Source organism: Rhinatrema bivittatum, chromosome 4 (assembly GCF_901001135.1).
Source record: "Rhinatrema bivittatum chromosome 4, aRhiBiv1.1, whole genome shotgun sequence".
Classification (NCBI taxonomy): Eukaryota; Metazoa; Chordata; class Amphibia; order Gymnophiona; family Rhinatrematidae; genus Rhinatrema; species Rhinatrema bivittatum.
Window position 1 is genome coordinate 311476147 of NC_042618.1, and position 18398 is coordinate 311494544.

Genomic DNA, 18398 nt, shown 5'->3' on the forward strand with positions numbered 1-18398 from the left:
GAAACGATGGGCACTATTTATTTTCTGGTACAAAGGTTGTCTGACCCTGGGGCTTGTTCCTAGTTTTGACTATTACAAGTCCATGGCATTCCTTCTCCTACATTGAGTCAGAAGGTTCTGCCATGAATGAAACATGGTACCTAAGCAAAGCAGCAGAAGCGAAAATTAGATCCTGTGAATAACAGGGAAACATGATTTTCCAAAAGCAATTTTGTCCATTTTCGATTAAATATTTAAAAGGGCTTTACAGTGCTGCGGAATCTACGAGTACAAAAATATTCTTACAAAATGGAAATACACTTTATTTCACTGGTGTAACTAAAGGGCAGACTGAAGTTCAAACAAGTTAGATAATCAAGAGCTTGATGAGCCAGTCACTTGATTTCCCTGTGCCTGAGCTCCAATCCCTAGTTCTGTCACTGTCAGGGACACATTTAAGGCATAGGTGTCCGCATGGGGTGAGCCACACTGGCCATGACTCGACCAACTTTTCTACCACGCAGCAGTCTCCAATAGACCCAGAACAACTGACACCAGCACTGCACAGCTTTCTGTAGTCTCGCCTGTATGGCTCAAACTCTCAGAGGACCACATGGTGCTGACATTAGCTGTTCAGGGGACTGTTGAAGGCTTCAGAGCTTCAGGCTGGGGGCCTACACTGAAAATCCATCCTTTCCCTTTAAAATCAAAGCTAAACTACTTCACTTCTCTCACTCCTACCCCCCTTCTCCCCATAGACTATGGGTACACATTCTATCAAGCTTCTGGGGGAGGTGCTATTAGGAATGGTATATCCCTCTATATGACTAATCATGGGCTGGGAGCCAGGGCCATGTAGGGGAGACCCCATAGTCTCCACACCTGCAGCTGTTTCTGCTGCTAATATTCTTGCAAAGGTAACAGTGGCAGATTTGTCTGCATTCACATTAGTCTAGCACAAACTCAGTCCAGAATGATTATTTAAAATTCTCCAGATCTCTCAGATTAGGAGAGAAGGACAGAGGATGCATTGTACAGTAAGCTGTAAGTGGGCTGGTAAAATTACATAGCAACATATTCATTACAAAAGAAAAAGACCAAAATGGCCCAGTCAATCTGCCCAGCAAGGTATTTAGGGTTGTAACTGCCCCTCTGTAGAGATTACCCTTGTATCTTCTGTTTAGAGTTGTAATTGCCACTCCTTGCAGGTTACCCTCCTGCTTTCTGTTTAGGGCTGTAACTGTCATGCCAAGCAAGTTATCCCCATGCCTTACATGGCACAATATAATTATTTCAGTGCCATTTTGGGTTGAATCACTGCTTATACAGGTTATAGGTGTTTTGTTTCCGTGTTCTTGGCAATAAGGGATCCTCTGTATTTATCATGAGGTCGCTGCAGATAATTCAGAAAGTGGCCGCCCAACATGTCTCAGGTGTGCCACTATAAGAACACATCTCTCCAATACTTTTCAAACTGCATTGACTCCCAGTAATCTGGAGAGTCCAATTTAAAATCCTAACTCTAATTTATAAAGTTGTTAATGGCCTTGCTGCTTGTTGGTTTAATTCTATGCTAAAAGTCTACTGCGCAATATGCTCATTTCGATCTTCCTTCGAATTCTATTGGATATCCCTTCAATTAAGTACATGAGGCTTGCTGAATTTAGCATGGCAAGTCTTTTACTTTGGAATACTTTCCAAGAAGATCTCAAGACACTTAATACTATGGTTAATTTTAGGAAATGGCCAAAAGCTTATTTATTCACTCTTGCTCTTAGTAATTAACTCTCTCATTTAGTTTTCTGCTAAATATGTCCCAGGTTTAAGATGGACCTTTGGGAACCATGCAATTGTATATTATCTGGGCATTAGTGTTGCGGTCCCGACCGCCCCTCTCATGTTCGGGGTCAGACCCGCTTACCGTCTCTTCAGCTCTTTCAGGAATCCGCTTGAATCCAGGCTCGACAGGGCCGCCGCCCGAGGAGTTCCCACGAGGAAGACGCCATTACAGGCCTACCCTTGCCTGGCCTCGTGCGCGAGGAGGGTTCTCTTAAGCGCACAGCACCCGGAAGCCCGGCTCCGCCTCGCCTGCTGATGTCACGCCCTGCTCCAGATTTAACCGGCGTCCAGTCCCCCACTAGACGCCTTGCAACGAGGTTTCCTGCTGACTAGTTGCTTCCTGTTCCTGTCCTTGCTTGCTGACTCTCGTTGTCTCCTGGTTCTTGATCCCGGTTTGCCTAACGGACTTCTCGCTAGCCTGCTGCCCGCCTTGATCCCGGTTTGCCTAACGGACTTCTCTGCTAGCCAGGCGCCTGCCTTGGCCCCGGTCTGCCACGGACTCCTGTGCCAGCCTGCCGCCACTCCTGATCCCGGGTTGCCTCGCGGCCTTCTCTGCTAACCCGCTGCCTGCTGTGGCTCTGGTCTGCTTCGCGGCCTAGCCCCCTACCCGCTGCCGGTTCAGACCCCGCCTTCTTCTGTGACCTGCCTGCCAGCCAGCCCTCTGCCTCTCCACCGGCAGCCATCTCTGAACTTCAGTTGTTCCAGACCACCCTCGGACGTACCCTCTCTGGACTATCTTGAACTGCTCTAGTCCCCAGGGCCTGGGTCCCTACGGGCCCCTCCCAGGGGGATTCCAGGCTCCGGGTATTCTTGCCAAGCACTGACTCCGCCTCCCGGCCTGTTCTGTGTAGTACCTGCAGGCCGGCCCAAGGGTCCACTTCTTGCTTTCCCACTGCTCAGTCATAACAATTAGTTTCATCTGTTCTCTGATAAGTTGTGATATTGATCTAGTCAGTATGATAATTAACTATATCTTTAGCCTAGTAAAATGAACTGTATTATTAGTGAATGCGCTATCTTTGAGGAGCAAGAGTTGCCATCATTTTTATGTTGGTTATTTGTACTGTTGTAAATGTTATGGGCACCAGCCACGGAGGCCCACGGCCGACCCCCTCCACTTACTGGCATCACGCCGGCATCCTCGTTGCCTCCAGGATCCTTGTGACGGCGGGGAGCTGCGGCAGACGCATTCCCTCGCGTGCCCTCCACGCCATCTATCCGCCACCAGTGCGGCCCTCCAGATGCGGCCCGGCCAGCTGAGCCTTCTTTCCCCTGGCTGCCTTAGGTGCACGTGCCTCCCTCTCTAATTTAAAGGGAAAGGGACAGCGACAGGCGATGCCCCAGCTCCACCTTGGTTTGACCCTTGCCTGATTTTGGACCACGAGATATGCCACCTGCCCTGACCCTTGCCTGACTTCAGACCACAAGATACGCCACCTGCCCTGTCTCCTGCCTGACTGAGCCACAAGATACGCTGTCTGCCATGACCCTCGCTTCTCTAGGATCACGAGACTACACGTATCTGAGTCCCCAGTCCAGCCGGCCCCGGTACCCAAGGGCTCAACCTGCGGGGCACGAGGGCTGGTAGTGGTGAAGCTCCCTCAGGGTCTCAGTCACTCTCCAGCCTTGCCCAGCCGATGGTGGGAACCTGTGGGGCTCCTCCCCATAGGTGGCCCCACAGGTTCCTTGGCCCAAGGATCCACGGCCATAACAGTAAGTTAATGTTAATTTTATGATTGCTTTATTGTATGATTTTGATATTGGTCTTTTCCCCACCATTGGAAATTGTGTGGGATAAATAAATATATTCTAAATAAATAAATCCATCAGACTAGTACTATTAATACATATTGATCACAAAATGGGTAATAACTGGTGATTTGGTGCAGGCAGTTCAGTATCTGTTCCGGTGAATTAGTTGCAGTGTTTGTGTGAGAGCATAAACTACAGCAGGTATGGGCACTCCAGTCCTCGAGGGCCCCCTAACACGTCAGGTTTTCAGAATATATTCCTAATGAATATGCATGAGGAGGCCGATATTCAGTGCCATTTGTTCTACTAAATTCAGACTCATCTAGACAAATGGCGGGATCTGAAAATCCCAACTGGCTGACTGCCTCCAAGTTATCCAGCTAAGTAGTTAACTAGATAAAACGTAGCCAGTTAGCTGGACAGTGGCTGAAAATGGATCTTGATTTTTTTTGTACACTGCCTCAGTTATATGCAAATCTATCATGCATATTCATTTGTGATATCCTGAAATCCTGACTGATTAGTGGGGCTTGACAACCAGAGCATTCACCCCATGATAGAGAAAGAGTACTACATAAACCATAACTCATTATGATGCTGACACGAAGCCATACCACACCTCAGTGAGCAGCAACTCAAAGCAAAGGATAGTGTGTAGACATAAAAACTGGGACTTCAGCTATGTATATAAGTTATACAGACAATAAATGAACTGTTTCACATCTCATCCTGGAAATTATGCAAGGAAAATACTTGCATCATTATGTCTTAGAATCATTTAAAGTATGGCTTGATGCCAGCATCTTGTTTAATGCTTTATTTTCTTATCAACATCAGCTTTCTACTGTGGCTAATTGTAATGCTACTCACATCAGAAAATAAACATGCCATCAAAATATATTTCTTGACCCAGTACAAGGGACACCTAGATTCCAATGCTTTTTCAAGTTCTTGCACTCATACGACATTTGGTTACCTATTCTCCTCTCATACTACTAATTCATAGCCTCCTAGACTCTCTTCTGGCATTACTAGATATATCCTGAGGTCCCTTGTGTATCTATCAAATATATCTATCCTCAGTGCTGTAGATATCTGGTTGTTAGGCCTTCAACCAGGCTCCAAAATGTTGGTCATCGGTACCAATTTGGAGGATGGAATGCTCATCGTAATTTTTGGCAAAGCATGTAGCTCTAGAAATGAGAAATAAGTGATAGTATTACAGCCAGATTTATGTGTATAACAACATTTTTTAAAAATACTTCCCCCATTTGTCCTATGATGGATTCATTAGCTAAAATGCTTATAAACATATTTATTTAAAAAGCTAGAAAGGTGCCGTATTATAAGGTAACCAGATAAGTCTATAATAAACAAAATGAAAATAAAAGTTAGTAAGGATAAAAGGCTTACCCAGCATCTGGTGGTTTGAACTTTTTTTTTTTAATTTCCTTCCACTGGGGCAGCCTCTAGGGACAGCGGAAGGTTGGTACAGGAGGTCTCACAAGATCCCTGGGATTTTTTACACTTGGGGAGGGATGCTGGGTCATTTGGGCCCTTTAACAAAATGCCTCAGGAGCATCGGGATACATGTTAGCATCCCGATGCTCCAAGGGAAAGTTAGCAACAACTTCAGAGATGTAGCTAGCTAACTTTCATGAAAATAATGTGGCTTGAGATTTTTCAGGCAAGCTGCATTATTTTATTTGCATGATATTGCCTAGTAATGAGCTGCTTTGCTTGAATATGGTAATTTACTTGAAATTTGGTAACAGGCTGTGATTTAAGGAGGCCAATATTGAAACGCTACTTAGCTGGATAAATAGAACTTATCCAGCTAAGTGTTGGCCGCTGAATATCCGGGTATGTTCAGAGGCCACCACTTAGCCAGAAAAGCTACCTATCAAGCTAAGTAGATAGCTGGATAGTTAATGGGCAGGTTATGGGCAGATTGGGGTAGCGGCTACTTATTCAGTTAATTTAATTAATATTCAGACTTATTTGGTTAAGTTAATCGAATCAGTTAGATCTGCTATAAAGCAGGATCACTTATCTGGCTAAGTAGATACTTATACACGGATGAACAGCAGCATCTCCATGCTGCTGAATATCACATTTAAATTAACCAGGTAAGTCTTATCTGATTGACTTAAATAAACATTTAATTTTGAATATTGGGCAGAAGAAGATTCCCCTGATAAAACCATCTTTGATGAAACAAGGGTCCTTGCTGGGGTATTAGTGTTTGCAGGGTAGTTGTGATTGTATGATCAAGTGGTGAAAATGTATTTCTATGTTTCTAGAAATTAAAAATTGGGATTGGTTATATTTTATAGATATATAAGTATGTGTGTTTGCTAAGTATTGTAGGGTTTGGTATAATGAGTGGTTTTTTTTCAGTAAAGGTCACTTGAGTTTCATCTAAGTGCTTCCTTTCTGCCAGGTGTAGTGTATAGTTGAACATACAGATTTTTCACTCATTTTTTGTGATTTTATATTTTTTTAAATTTTTGATTGATATCTTTTTGAAACCACTTTTGTTTGTTTTAAGTGACATTATATCTCTTTTGTAAGTCTTTATACCACTTATTATCTTTTTTATACACAATCATAAGTCAGATCCCACATCACAAATATGTTGCATCAGAGGTGGACCCTTGGGCTGAGGTGGGGTTGACGCAACCCGTAGGCAGGGACCTATGGGTCCCCACCGTCAGCAGGTGGAGTGGGCTGAAGTGAGAGGCCACTGGAGCTTCACCTATACTAGCCCTTGTTCCCCTTGGGTTGAGCCTTTGGGTGCCAGGGCCGGCAGGACGTAGGTGGGCCTCAGAGTTAGCTAGGGATGGAAGGTGGTTGAGCCCAGAGACAGCAGCCAGTAGATGGCGTAGTCCTATCCTTGACAGGATTTGGAACTGGAACTCGGGCGCCAGAGGAACAATAGGTAGCTGGAGGTGCTCAAGCAAAGAAGGCCTAAGTCTTGAAAGTCCACGTCCAGAGAATAGGCAAGGAGAGGCGTCACTGACAGGTAAGGATCAGAGCCGGCGGCAAGTAGAAGTTGTGGCAAGCGGTGTAGACTCTGGACACAGGAGAGTCTGTAGCGGTCGTTCACAGCAAGGGTCAGGACACGGAGAAGGCAGACGTAGTCAATCAAAGCAATGGTCAGGGCACAGAGAAGGCAGGCATGGACAGGCATAGTGGAGGTCTGGGGCTGGAGAGAAACTGAAGAGTAGTCAGGCATAGCGGAGGTCTGGGGCTGGAGAGACGCTGAAGAGTAGTCAGGCATAGTGGAGGTCCAGGACTGGAGAGAAGCTGAAGAGTTGTCAGGCGTAGTGGAGGTCCGGGGCTGGAGAGAAGCTGAAGAGTAGTCAGGTGTAGCAGTAGTCAAATCCAAGACTCAGTCCAACACAAAGACGAACAGGAACAAGGAGAACAGGAACCGGGAACCAGGAAAGAGGAACACCATGAAGACACAGTTCTGGGATCAGCAACGAGTACTCGGAATATGAGGAGACCTGTTGCAAAGGCAACTCTATGGAGCGAGGCCTGAGCTTTTATACGCTGAAGAGTCTGACGTAAGCATCCGGGTCTGCGGCCAGGGTCCCGCCACGGGCCCTTTAAAAGAACTAGAGATGCGCGTGCACACCTAGGAAGGGGCGCGGTGCTGATGGCGGCATCTCTCCGTGGGCCACACGGAGAGGCCCGACGAGCAAGGACATCTTGGCCGGCAACACTGGTTGGCGAGGCAGGACTGGAGGCACTGGAGGGAACCCAAGGTCAGAGCTGGCGGCCTACTGCCGCCAGAGATGAGGAGCCAGGCCCTGGAGTCTGTCTGAGAAGGTGAGAGGACCATCCTGCAGGGCTGCCGTGGGTGGCGCGTGTAACAAAATATACAACAACAAATACAATTTTCTACACTTGAATTTGACTAATTCTAGATACTATTAGCTAAATGCCTTTTCATGTATCCATGCCTTTAATTTTTTTCCTAAATGATAAATAGTTTGTTTCTTGCCATAATTCCCAGGAAACAAAGGTATGGACAAAAACATACACATGCATATTGTTGCGTCTCTGTTAACTTTGCATCTAACCAAGGAGTAGCAGTCAGAAGGACCTACTGAGATGATTGAAGACTTCTCTCTGGAGACTAATAAGACAGAATGCTCATCACATTTGTCTGTATACAGGCATCTAAAAATGAGAAATAACTTTGAATTTTAGTCAAAATTCTACTGGCAACCAATGCATCTTCTTCAGAGTGAGGCTAATATGATCATTGCTCCTTGCCCCTGTTAGTAGCCTTGCTGCTGTGTTCTGAAGGGACTGCAGCATTTCAACTGTTGTAGTGGAAGGTCCTGATAAACTGAGTTGCAGTAATCTATTTGATTAGTAAGTAACATACAAATAACCAAGGACAAGGATTTCCTTTCTATGAAAGGATATAATTGATGAATTTGTCATAACTGGAGAAACATACTGCAAACAGTTGTTGATATCTGATTTTGTAAGGACAGCCAGGAGTCTGTCTGAATTCCGAGACTTTCTTCTGCCTCTTTAGGGATCAATTCTATTTCTGCTACTACTGGCAAAAGCAATAATACCCTCCCCCATTTATTAAGCTATATGGCCTCAAACTTAGTTGTATTCAGTTTAAGAAATGCTTGATCCAACCACTTTGCTGCTGCTCCCAAGCAATTATTCAAGTTCTTAATTCCAGATTCCTGATCTATGTCAATATGAGCAACAATTTGGATATCATCCATGAATATAAAACATTTCACGTTTACTTGAGATACATTAAAAATACATTAAAAAGTACTGAACCCTGTGGAACTCCACAAGCAACCATTTTAACTGGAAAATGCCTCCTATCTGAAGAGATTCACTGTGAAGTCCCTCAATCCTATTTAGATATGCCAAAAACTGCTGATTCACCACATTTTCCAAACTCAAAATTATGTTTTTTCACCATTGGACATATTACTGCATCCTTCAACGACACTGTAAGAATATCCTGTTAAAGACTTGCATTACTATAAAAGTGATAACTATCAGCCATACTTCTTCCTGGCTTAATATAATTGATGGGAGAGGTTCTAAGCAGCAAATTTGAAAGTGTAAATAACCGATTCACATCTACTCGTTCAAGACCTTTCATGATCTTAAAGACCTCTATCATATCCCCCTCAGCCGTCTCTTCTCCAAGCTGAACAGCCCTAACCTCTTCAGCCTTTCCTCATAGGGGAGCTGTTCCATCCCCTTTATCATTTTGGTTGCCCTTCTCTTTACCTTCTCCATCGCAACTATATCTTTTTTTGAGATGCGGCAACCAGAATTGTACACAGTATTCAAGGTGCGGTCTCACCATGGAGCGATATAGAGGCATTATGACATTTTCCGTTTTATTAACCATTCCCTTCCTAATAATTCCTAACATTCTGTTTGCTTTTTTGACTGCTGCAGCACACTGAGCTGACAATTTTAAAGTATTATCCACTATGATGCCTAGATCTTTTTCCTGGGTGGTAGCTCCTAATATGGAACCTAACATTGTGTAACTACAGCAAGGGTTATTTTTCCCTATATGCAACACCTTGCACTTGTCCACATTAAATTTCATCTGCCATTTGGATGCCCAATCTTCCAGTCTTGCAAGGTCCTCCTGTAATGTAATTTAATTCTAAAACCTTTTCAGAGACTCCCAAAGTCACATGAATAGATTTCATTTTTTTCCTTAAAAAATGCTCTGCCAAGGCTTCTCCAGGAGCTGGCACATACCTTCAGATACATTGAGGGTGGTAATTTTCAGATAGCTGATTTACACAAGCAAAATACTTTCTACCTGCGGAAATCACTTTGAAAATTTCCCTAAAAGAGGTTATGAATGCAGGCAAACTTGTTGGAAATTCTGCAGGCATTCCATGGGAAACATGAGAAGGGAACAAAGAGGGGAATAGTAGGGTGTGCAGTTGCTTTGTTTCATTTCGTGAGCTAACATGCATAAATTAGGGGATCGGGACAAGGTTGGAGGGGTAACGTGTTCATGTGGAAATATAGAGGGAGAGCTGCCTTGAAGGGCCAGGACTGGAACTGATATCTCCCAGGAAGAAGAGGTACAAAGGAGAGAAGAGGAGGTGCAGTAACAGTGACAAAGATGATATAATTTCAGGAAGAATGGTGATAGCTAGAAAGAAATCACTGAAGCACAAGAGAAGTAGACAAGGTAGGAGGCAGAATGGATGGGGAGGTGAATGTAGAGAAGAGGGCAGTAGGTTTGATATTTAGAATGGTTTGCAGTGGGGAATAAGATTGGGGAGGGTGAGCATCAATAAGGGGAAGCATAGTGAGGCCATAGAAGTCAATCAAAAGAAGAAATGGTGCTGACCTAAGATAGAATATTTTATTGATGAGTTGAGTTGCGGTGATCCTTCTGGCTTGCTGATTGAAGTTGTACAGGGTCGCAAAAGCTGAATCCTTGATAAGTCAAGGCATCACCAGCAGAAGCAGCTAGGAGTAGTATCCAGACAAGCTGCAACCTCCCCAGTACCTACATTTTCAAGTTATTAAAATCAGATCCACATCTGTGGTATTCCCTCCTGTGGATTTCCTGGCTCATTAATAAAACAGTTATCTCATAAAATATTTGCAAACTTCCTGCCTTTAGCATGACCCCAGTTAGCATTTGGGTAGCTAAACTCTCTGTGTTGTTAAGATTTTCCAAAAACATTTATTGAAATTGAAAACATGTATGATTCCTGGATAAATATAAAAGCTCTCTTTTTTTCTGTTACTCTTAGGATTTTTTTTTGTATTTGAATCCAGGTGTTGCTGACAATCCAGACATGTCAGAATGCCACGCTGTTGTTCCTGCACGTCTTTGTTGCTAAGGAACTTCTGTAGAATTAGGCTTCTTATATTTCTTTCTGTCTGACAAGGAAAGGTGAGATAAAATCAGAAACCTTGTTAGCTGGTAGGTTAAAGAATGAGAGGAGAAAAAGGGATAGGGATCAGAGGAGGGCTGAGGACAGAGCTGCAGTACAGAATCAGAGGAGAAACTAAACTGAACCTGCTACCAGATAATAATGCAAACCATTGCTATCTGCATTACTGCTGTCCTGAGAGGTGTAAGATTTAACTGATGAAAAATTACTTATACATTGTTTTCTTCTTGCAATAGTTAACTTCATTTGTTGGTCTACAAGCCTGTCCGTGATATTGTTGAGGTTCACATTATTATAGTAGTGAATACATTCATTTTCTTTTGCCCCAGGGTGAACCAGATCTGCAGACTATAGAGGAAAAAGTAATTCTGTTTTCCAAAGACAGCTACGGAGACCAATCGACAAATGCTGAGGATGTAAGTACAGTGAGATAATGAGGGATAGTGCATGTTATGGAATAGTCACAACATGCCTCATTATATACACAGGGCTGATGCTAGCTTTTTTTGTTGCCCCGTGCAAACAAGTATTGTGCTGCCCCCCCCCCCCCCATGATTCACTCATCTCTTTCCAGCAATACAAACCCTAAAATCCGACATTCCTCCCCACCCTCCCTCTCCTCCAGAACCCATGGCCAATGCAAGAGTACTAGATGCCCTAAGCACTCCCCTCCCCCGCTCTGGCCCTCTACAAACACAATTACAAATTATGCATCCATAATAGCAGATTTTGCATTTAAATAACATTCAGTGTACAGTCTTTCGAGGCAAAAATATCCCTACAACAACCTGTACACTACATCCACATGCACTGCTGTGGTGCCAACCAGAAAACCCTAAAAAATACCCACATACCACCAGGCCCACTGCAACACATGTTGAATGTGGGCTCGACCCCCAGAAAACCTCGAGCAAACAACTTCAACACAGCAAACCTCCCATGCCAAAACAGCACCAACTGCCAGTGCTCAAACAACAACAATCCCACCCATGAAAATGTAACACTGCAAATACAACACCAGCTCCCAAAATACCAATACACCTCCCACCAGGAAAACCGAACAAGCCAGGCTGCCATACAACCCACACAGAACCCACACACCAGTGCAACAATTCACCTCTGCCACACATGCAAAACACTGACAGACCCCCACCAAATACAGAACAAAGAGACCACAAAGTAGAAAAAGAAATGTGCAGACAAAAAATTAACTGGGCATCACAACAAGCCAGACCCTGTCCACAGCACAACAATGCAAAAACAGAAATATCACCATTCCCCACAAAATATCAAACAACAAAATCAAGAAATATAAAACATCAATCATAATAATAAAACCATACCAAGAACAAAAAGAAATATTTCAAGACAGCTGAAGAATAAGCATCCAAAAACGCATTCAAATTGTCTTTTTTAATATCCCAAACACCAGCAAAATACCTCAAAACAGCAGACACATCAAACACCCAACAACCAAAACCAAAAAGGATAAAAAAAATCCCACTTTCCATACCTGGGGATTAGTGGTGGAGGAAGGGCACACAAACCCTCTTCCTTCTCTCTCTCACATATGCACACACACTCTCCCTCTTCCACACATACTCATGCTTCCTCTCTCAGATGCACACACTCCCTCTCTCCCACACACGAATGCACACACACACACATACAGGCTTCACCTTTACTTTTTTTCTAATTACTCCCCTGGGAGCTCTGGGCCCATCTCTTCACTTTGGGGTCTATCAGGTCGGGATCGCAAGGTGGCCTCCACCCCACTTGAGCTGCTGGTGGGATGTGGTCCACCAGCAGTCCAAAACCTCTTCTCTACCCCGGCCATCGGAAGATGGACGGGGTCCACCATCCCTCCAGAGACTCCCCTCCCTCTCACCCCCTACTATCTGATGACTCCCCTTTCTCACCTTATTTCCTCATTACCTCAGCTTCCTCCCCCTTTTCCGCCTCTCCCTCCATCCCTTGCTCTTTCCTCCCCTTCCTATGCTTTCATCACCTTCCTCCCTCCTCCTCCCCCCTCTCCTCCCCCACCCAGACACTCCCAGGCTCTTCCTCCTCCCACTCCAAATGCAGGGACTCCTCAACATAGTCTACTTGTGTCAGACTTCTCCCTCGACTTGCACGAGCCGACAGCATGAGCAGGGGCAGCATCCAAGTGACACCACCCCCCAACCGCTACAGATCCAGTCTTGCGGTAGGAGCTGTGAAATCTCACTGCTCTTCTCACGAGACTGACCCTGCAGCAGCAGGAGATGTTGCCACCCAAAGCCTGTCGCTGCTCCCGCTGCTGGCTCGTGCAGAGGATGTGCTTGTATTTTCCCCCTACATTGGTTTGGCAAGCCTGCTTGCATCTTACGGCTTTTTTTTTCACTTCGGCTGCCAGTGGGGGTAGAGTACTCTGGGCGGCCCCACAGCCTCCTCTCCATCTCGGCCACTGGTGGATCCAGGCCACCACCTCTTCGGAGCCACTGCCTCCAAGGAGCCGCTGCCCTGTGCAAGTGCACAGCTTGCATAGTACATTGCGCCGGCCCTGTATGTACAGTACTATCATTCTGATACAGTCACTAAATACTAATCTAACACATGCTGATAGACTCAGAACATTGTTCACTATATTAACACTTTAGTATATTCATAGTAAGACTGACTACACCAACATACTATGGGGCCTATGCAAAACAAATGAGCTAAATAAAGTTCAGCATGTGCTTGCAAAAAAAACTTAACATACATGTTAAAATGCTATTTAATGAGCAATGCAAACATATTGATTGTAGCTGCAGTAGAAATATGTCTATAATAGCATGGTTACACTATTATCATGCACAGAAACCCAAATATGCAAATATCACGAGCATGCACTTAATGAGGGGAAGCTAAATAACATGATCATGCTAAACTAGGCGTGCTCAGTTCTCTTTTCCCCTTGGCTCTTCTGTCTTACTTCCAAAGAGCAGAGAAGCCTAGCACATGGGATTATTTGGCAGTGTAGAGGGAAGTAGTGGGAGAGCTACTTAATTCCAGGAAAGAAGGAGAAGGGAGAAGGGAGTTGCAGAAGAGTGGGAAACTGGCATTATGCCTGTCTAGACCCATTTGTCATTTGTCAGTTAGGTTTTTCAAAGCATGATGTGAAGAAGCTGGTTGGGGACAGAAGGAACATGAAAATGGATATCAGGACTTGCTAGAAACATCAGGACTTGCTAGAGACATAAAGTTCCTGGATGTAATAAATGACTGCTTCATGGAGCAATTGGTTCAGGAACCAACAAGAGAGGGAGCTATTTTAGATTTAATTCTTAGTGGAATGCAGGATTTGGTGCGAGTTAACGGTGGTGGGGCCATTTGACAATAGTGATCATAACATGATCAAATTTAAACTAATAACTGAAAGGGGGACAATAAGTAAATCTACAGCTCTAACACTAAACTTTTAAAAGGGAAACTTTGATAAAATAAGGAAAATAGGTAGGAAAAAAACAAAGGTGCAGCTGCAAAGGTTAAAAGTGTATAACAGGCATGGACAATGTTTAAAAATACAATCCTAGAGGCGCAGTCCAGATGTATTCCACGCATTAAGAAAGGTTGAAGGAAGGCAAAATGATTACCATCCTGGTTAAAAGGTGATGTGAAAGAGGTTATTTTAGCCAAAAAAACATCCTTCAAAAATTGGAAGAAGAATCCATCTGAAGAAAATAGGATAAAACATAAGCATTGTCAAGTTAAGTGTAAAACATTAATAAGGCAGGCGAAGAGAGAATTTGAAATGAAGTTGGCCATAGAGGCAAAAGCTCATAATAAAAATTTTTTAAAATATATCTGAAGCAAGAAACCTGTGAGGGAGTTGGTTGGACCATTATATGACCGAGAGGTTAAAGGGGCTCTTAGGGAAGATAAGGCCATTGCAGAAAGACTAAATTAATTCTTTGCTTCCATGTTTACTAATGAGGATGTTGGGGAAATACCAGTTCCGGAGATGGTTTTCAAGGGTGATGAGTCAGACGAACTGAACCAAATCACTGTGAACCTGGAAGATATAGTAGGCCAGATTGACAAACTAAAGAGTAGCAAATCACCTGGACTGGATGATATGCATCCTAGGGTACTGAAGGAATTCAAAAATGAAATTTCAGATCTATTAGTTAAAATTTGTAACCTATCATTAAAATCATCCATTGTACCTGAAGACTGGAGGGTGGCCAATGTAACCCCAATATTTAAAAAGGGCTCCAGGGGCGATCCGGGTAACTATAGACCAGTGAGCCTGACTTCAGTGCCGGGAAAAATAGTGGAAACTATTTTAAAGATCAAAATCTTGGAGCATATAGAAAGACATGGTTTAATGGAACACAGTCAACATGGATTTACCCGAGGGAAGTCTAGCCTAACAAATCTGCTTCATTTTTTTGAAACATATGGATAAAGTTGAACTGGTAGATGTAGTATATTTGAATTTTCAGAAGGTGTTTGACAAAGTCCCTCATGAGAGGCTTCTAAGAAAACTGAAACGTCATGGGATAGGAGGCAATGTCCTTTCGTGGATTACAAACTGGTTAAAAGACAGGAAACAGAGAGTAGGATTAAATGGTCAATTTTCTCAGTGGAAAAGGGTAAACATGAAGTGCCTCAGGGATATGTACTTTGACCTGGGTCTGGAAAGGAATACGATGAGTGAGGTTATCAAATTTGCGGTCGATACAAAATTATTCAGAGTAGTTAAATCACAAGCGGATTGTGATACATTACAGGAGGACCTTGCAAGACTGGAAGATTGGGCATTCAAATGGCAGATGAAATTTAATGTGGACAAGTGCAAGGTGATGCATATAGGGAAAAATAACCCTTGCAGTAGTTACACGATGTTAGGTTCCATATTAGGAGCTATTACCCAGGAAAAAGATCTAGGCATCATAGTGGATAATACTTTAAAATTGTCAGCTCAGTGTGCTGCAGCAGTCAAAAAAGCAAACAGAATCTTAGGAATTATTAGGAAGGGAATGGTTAATAAAACGGAAAATGTCATAATGCCTCTATATTGCTCCATGGTGAGACAGCACCTTGAATACTGTGTACAATTCTGGTCGCCGCATCTCAAAAAAGATATTGTTGCGATGGAGAAGATACAGAGAAGGGCAACCAAAATGATAAAGCGGATGGAACAGCTCCCCTATGAGGAAAGGCTGAAGAGGTTAGGGCTGTTCAGCTTGGAGACGAGACGGCTGAGGGGGGATATGATAGAGGTCTTTAAGATCATGAGAGGTCTTGAACGAGTAGATGTGACTCGGTTATTTACACTTTCGAATAATAGAAGGACTAGGGGGCATTCCATGAAGTTAGCAAGTAGCACATTTAAGACTAATCGTAGAAAATTCTTTTTCACTTAACCCACAATAAAACTCTGGAATTTGTTGCCAGAGGATGTGGTTAGTGCAGTTAGTGTAGCTGGGTTCAAAAAAGGTTTGGATAAGTTCTTGGAGGAGAAGTCCATTAACGGCTATTAATCAAGTTTACTTGGGAAATAGCCACTGCTGTTAATTGCATCAGTAGCATGGGATCTTCTTAGTGTTTGGGTAATTGCAAGGTTCTTGTGGCCTGGTTTGGCCTCTGTTGGAAAGAGGATACTGGGCTTGATGGACCCTTGGTCTGACCCAGCATGGCAATTTCTTATGTTCTTATGTCTTTAGAAGCTAACACCATCTATGTTTCTAATAACTGGAGAGTGGTACTGCTTTACTGAGGTTGACATTATCTCCTGCAGTTAGTATATACAAATAAAAGTGATCAAATTTTATTATTCATATTTATTTGAGAAGAGGCAAGTGAGAACCATGGGGAAGGGGAAGGAACAAATGAGAAAGGGGGCACAAGGAGAAGGAAAGATTGAAAAAAATTTAGAGGAACTAGGGTAAAATGGTATAGAAGAGGAGGTAGAAACTGCAAAAGAGGGCATTGGACAATTCATATAGATGTTGGCAGAGTAGCACCGGTCTTGCCCAATCCTGTTTTTCAGGGTCAGAACTAAGTGTATGCGGGAGAAATAATGTGAAGTAGAAATTTCACTTTTCATTGGCTGCATGCATGTAATTTTTTTGTACTAGTGATAAGTGTTGCATCAGAAGTGGACTCTTGGGCCGAGGTAGGGTTGACGCAACCTGTAGGCGAGGACCTACGGGTCCCCACTGTCGGCAGGTGGAGTGGGCTGATAGACAGAAGCCGCTGGAGCTTCATGTATACCAGCCCTCGTTCCCCGTGGGTTGAGCCTTTGGGTGCCGGGGCCGGCAGGGCTTAGGTGGGCCTCTGTATGTAGTTGAGGTATGAGTTGGTTCAGCCCAGAGACAGCAGGTGAGAGATAGTACAGTCTTACTCTGGACAAGGTAGTGTCCTGGAAACTCGAGCACCAATTGGAACAGAGGCAGACAGGGCCACTTGAGCAAGAGCAGGCAGAAGCTTGAGTAAACCACGTCCAAGGAGTAAGCTGGAGAGGTGTCGAAGAACAGGCTTGAGTTAGGGCTGCCGGCAATCTGAAGGCAGTGGCAAGCAAGGCTGAGGTCTGATCACGGAGGTAGTCAAGCATAGTCAAGTGAAGCAAAGGTCTGGATCTGGAGATAGGCAATAGCATAGACAGGCGAAGCGGAGGTCTGGGTCTGGAGATAGGCAATAGCATAGTTAGGTGAAGCGGAGATCTGGGTCTGGAGATAGGCAATAGAGTAGTCAGGCGAAGCAGAGGTCCAGGCTTGGGGAGAGTCAATGGCGTGTTCAGGCGAAGCAGTGGTCTGGGTCTGGAGATAGGCAATAGCGTGGTCAGGCGAAGCAGATGTCCGGGCGTGGAGAGAATCAATGGCTTGGTCAGGCAAGGCAGAGTCAGGTCCATGTGATCAATCCGAAGAATGAAGCAAGGTAGGAACAAGTAGACAGGAACCAGGAACAATGAGGAACAGGAACTTAGAGACAAGATGAATCTCTAAGAGTACTCGACCAGCGAGGAGACCTGTTGCAAAGGCAATGCTAGGGAGCGGAGCCTGCACTTAAATACTGTAGCTGAGTTGATGTCATCATCCGGGGCCGCAGCTAGGTTCCTGTCACGGTTCCTACTTAAACATCAATGGTGCGCGAGCCTAGGGAGGGGCGCGGCACTAGTAGCAGCATCTTTCCACGGGCCACGCAGAGAGGCCCAATGAGAAGTGGTAGCTGGGAAAGGATCGCCAGGAGCTGAGGCAGGACCGGATGCACCAGGGGAGGCCCGAGGACAGAGCTGACGGCCCACCGCTGCCAATGAGGAGGAACCAGCAGCTGGAGTCAACTTAGAAAGGTGAGGGGGCTGTGCCGCGGGTCTACCGCAGATGGCACGCATAACAATAAGTTTATGTTAGTAGGTTTGCCGCTATTAATTTCAATTTATTGGTTTGACTGTCAGAACTGCCAGGTTTTGGGCTCGTTCCCCTTAAGCTGGAGGGTAGGAATCTTTGGGTTTACTATTGTTAAAGATGCTGGTTGACTTTTGTTAAGTTGTTTCCAGCTATTTTAGGATTATCCATTTATTTCATTTTGTTGATTGCTGATGGCAATATATTTGTGTTCTTTTGTACCCTGTTTTTAGGGGGTAGGGTTTAAGTAAAACCAAATAAATTAATTAAAAAATATTTTACTTGGGAAACTGGAATAGAAAATAATAAACATTATATACGTATTGTACATGGTTACACGGTTCTGTGAATAAAGGGATTGTGCTGGTGTGACAGACTGAGTGACAGGAAAGGGAACATACGTAGACAGCAATTGGGAAGGAGCCCTTTTTCTGCTAATCTGCAGGAGGGGTCTTAACAACTCCTCTTTACCACTGCCCAGTAGTTTGCTTTATTATTATTATTTATTAGATTT

The 18398-nt window shown here is 44.1% G+C and overlaps 1 protein-coding gene across 1 annotated transcript in view; it reads left to right on the forward strand.

Moving 5' to 3' along the window:
* LOC115090769 (myosin-16-like) overlaps window positions 1-18398 on the forward strand; it is a 292772-nt gene that overhangs the window by 15494 nt on the left and 258880 nt on the right. Inside the window, exon 2 of the mRNA XM_029600261.1 lies at window positions 10841-10927. Coding sequence (XP_029456121.1) covers window positions 10841-10927 — 87 coding nt within the window. The remainder of the gene's footprint in view (window positions 1-10840; window positions 10928-18398) is intronic.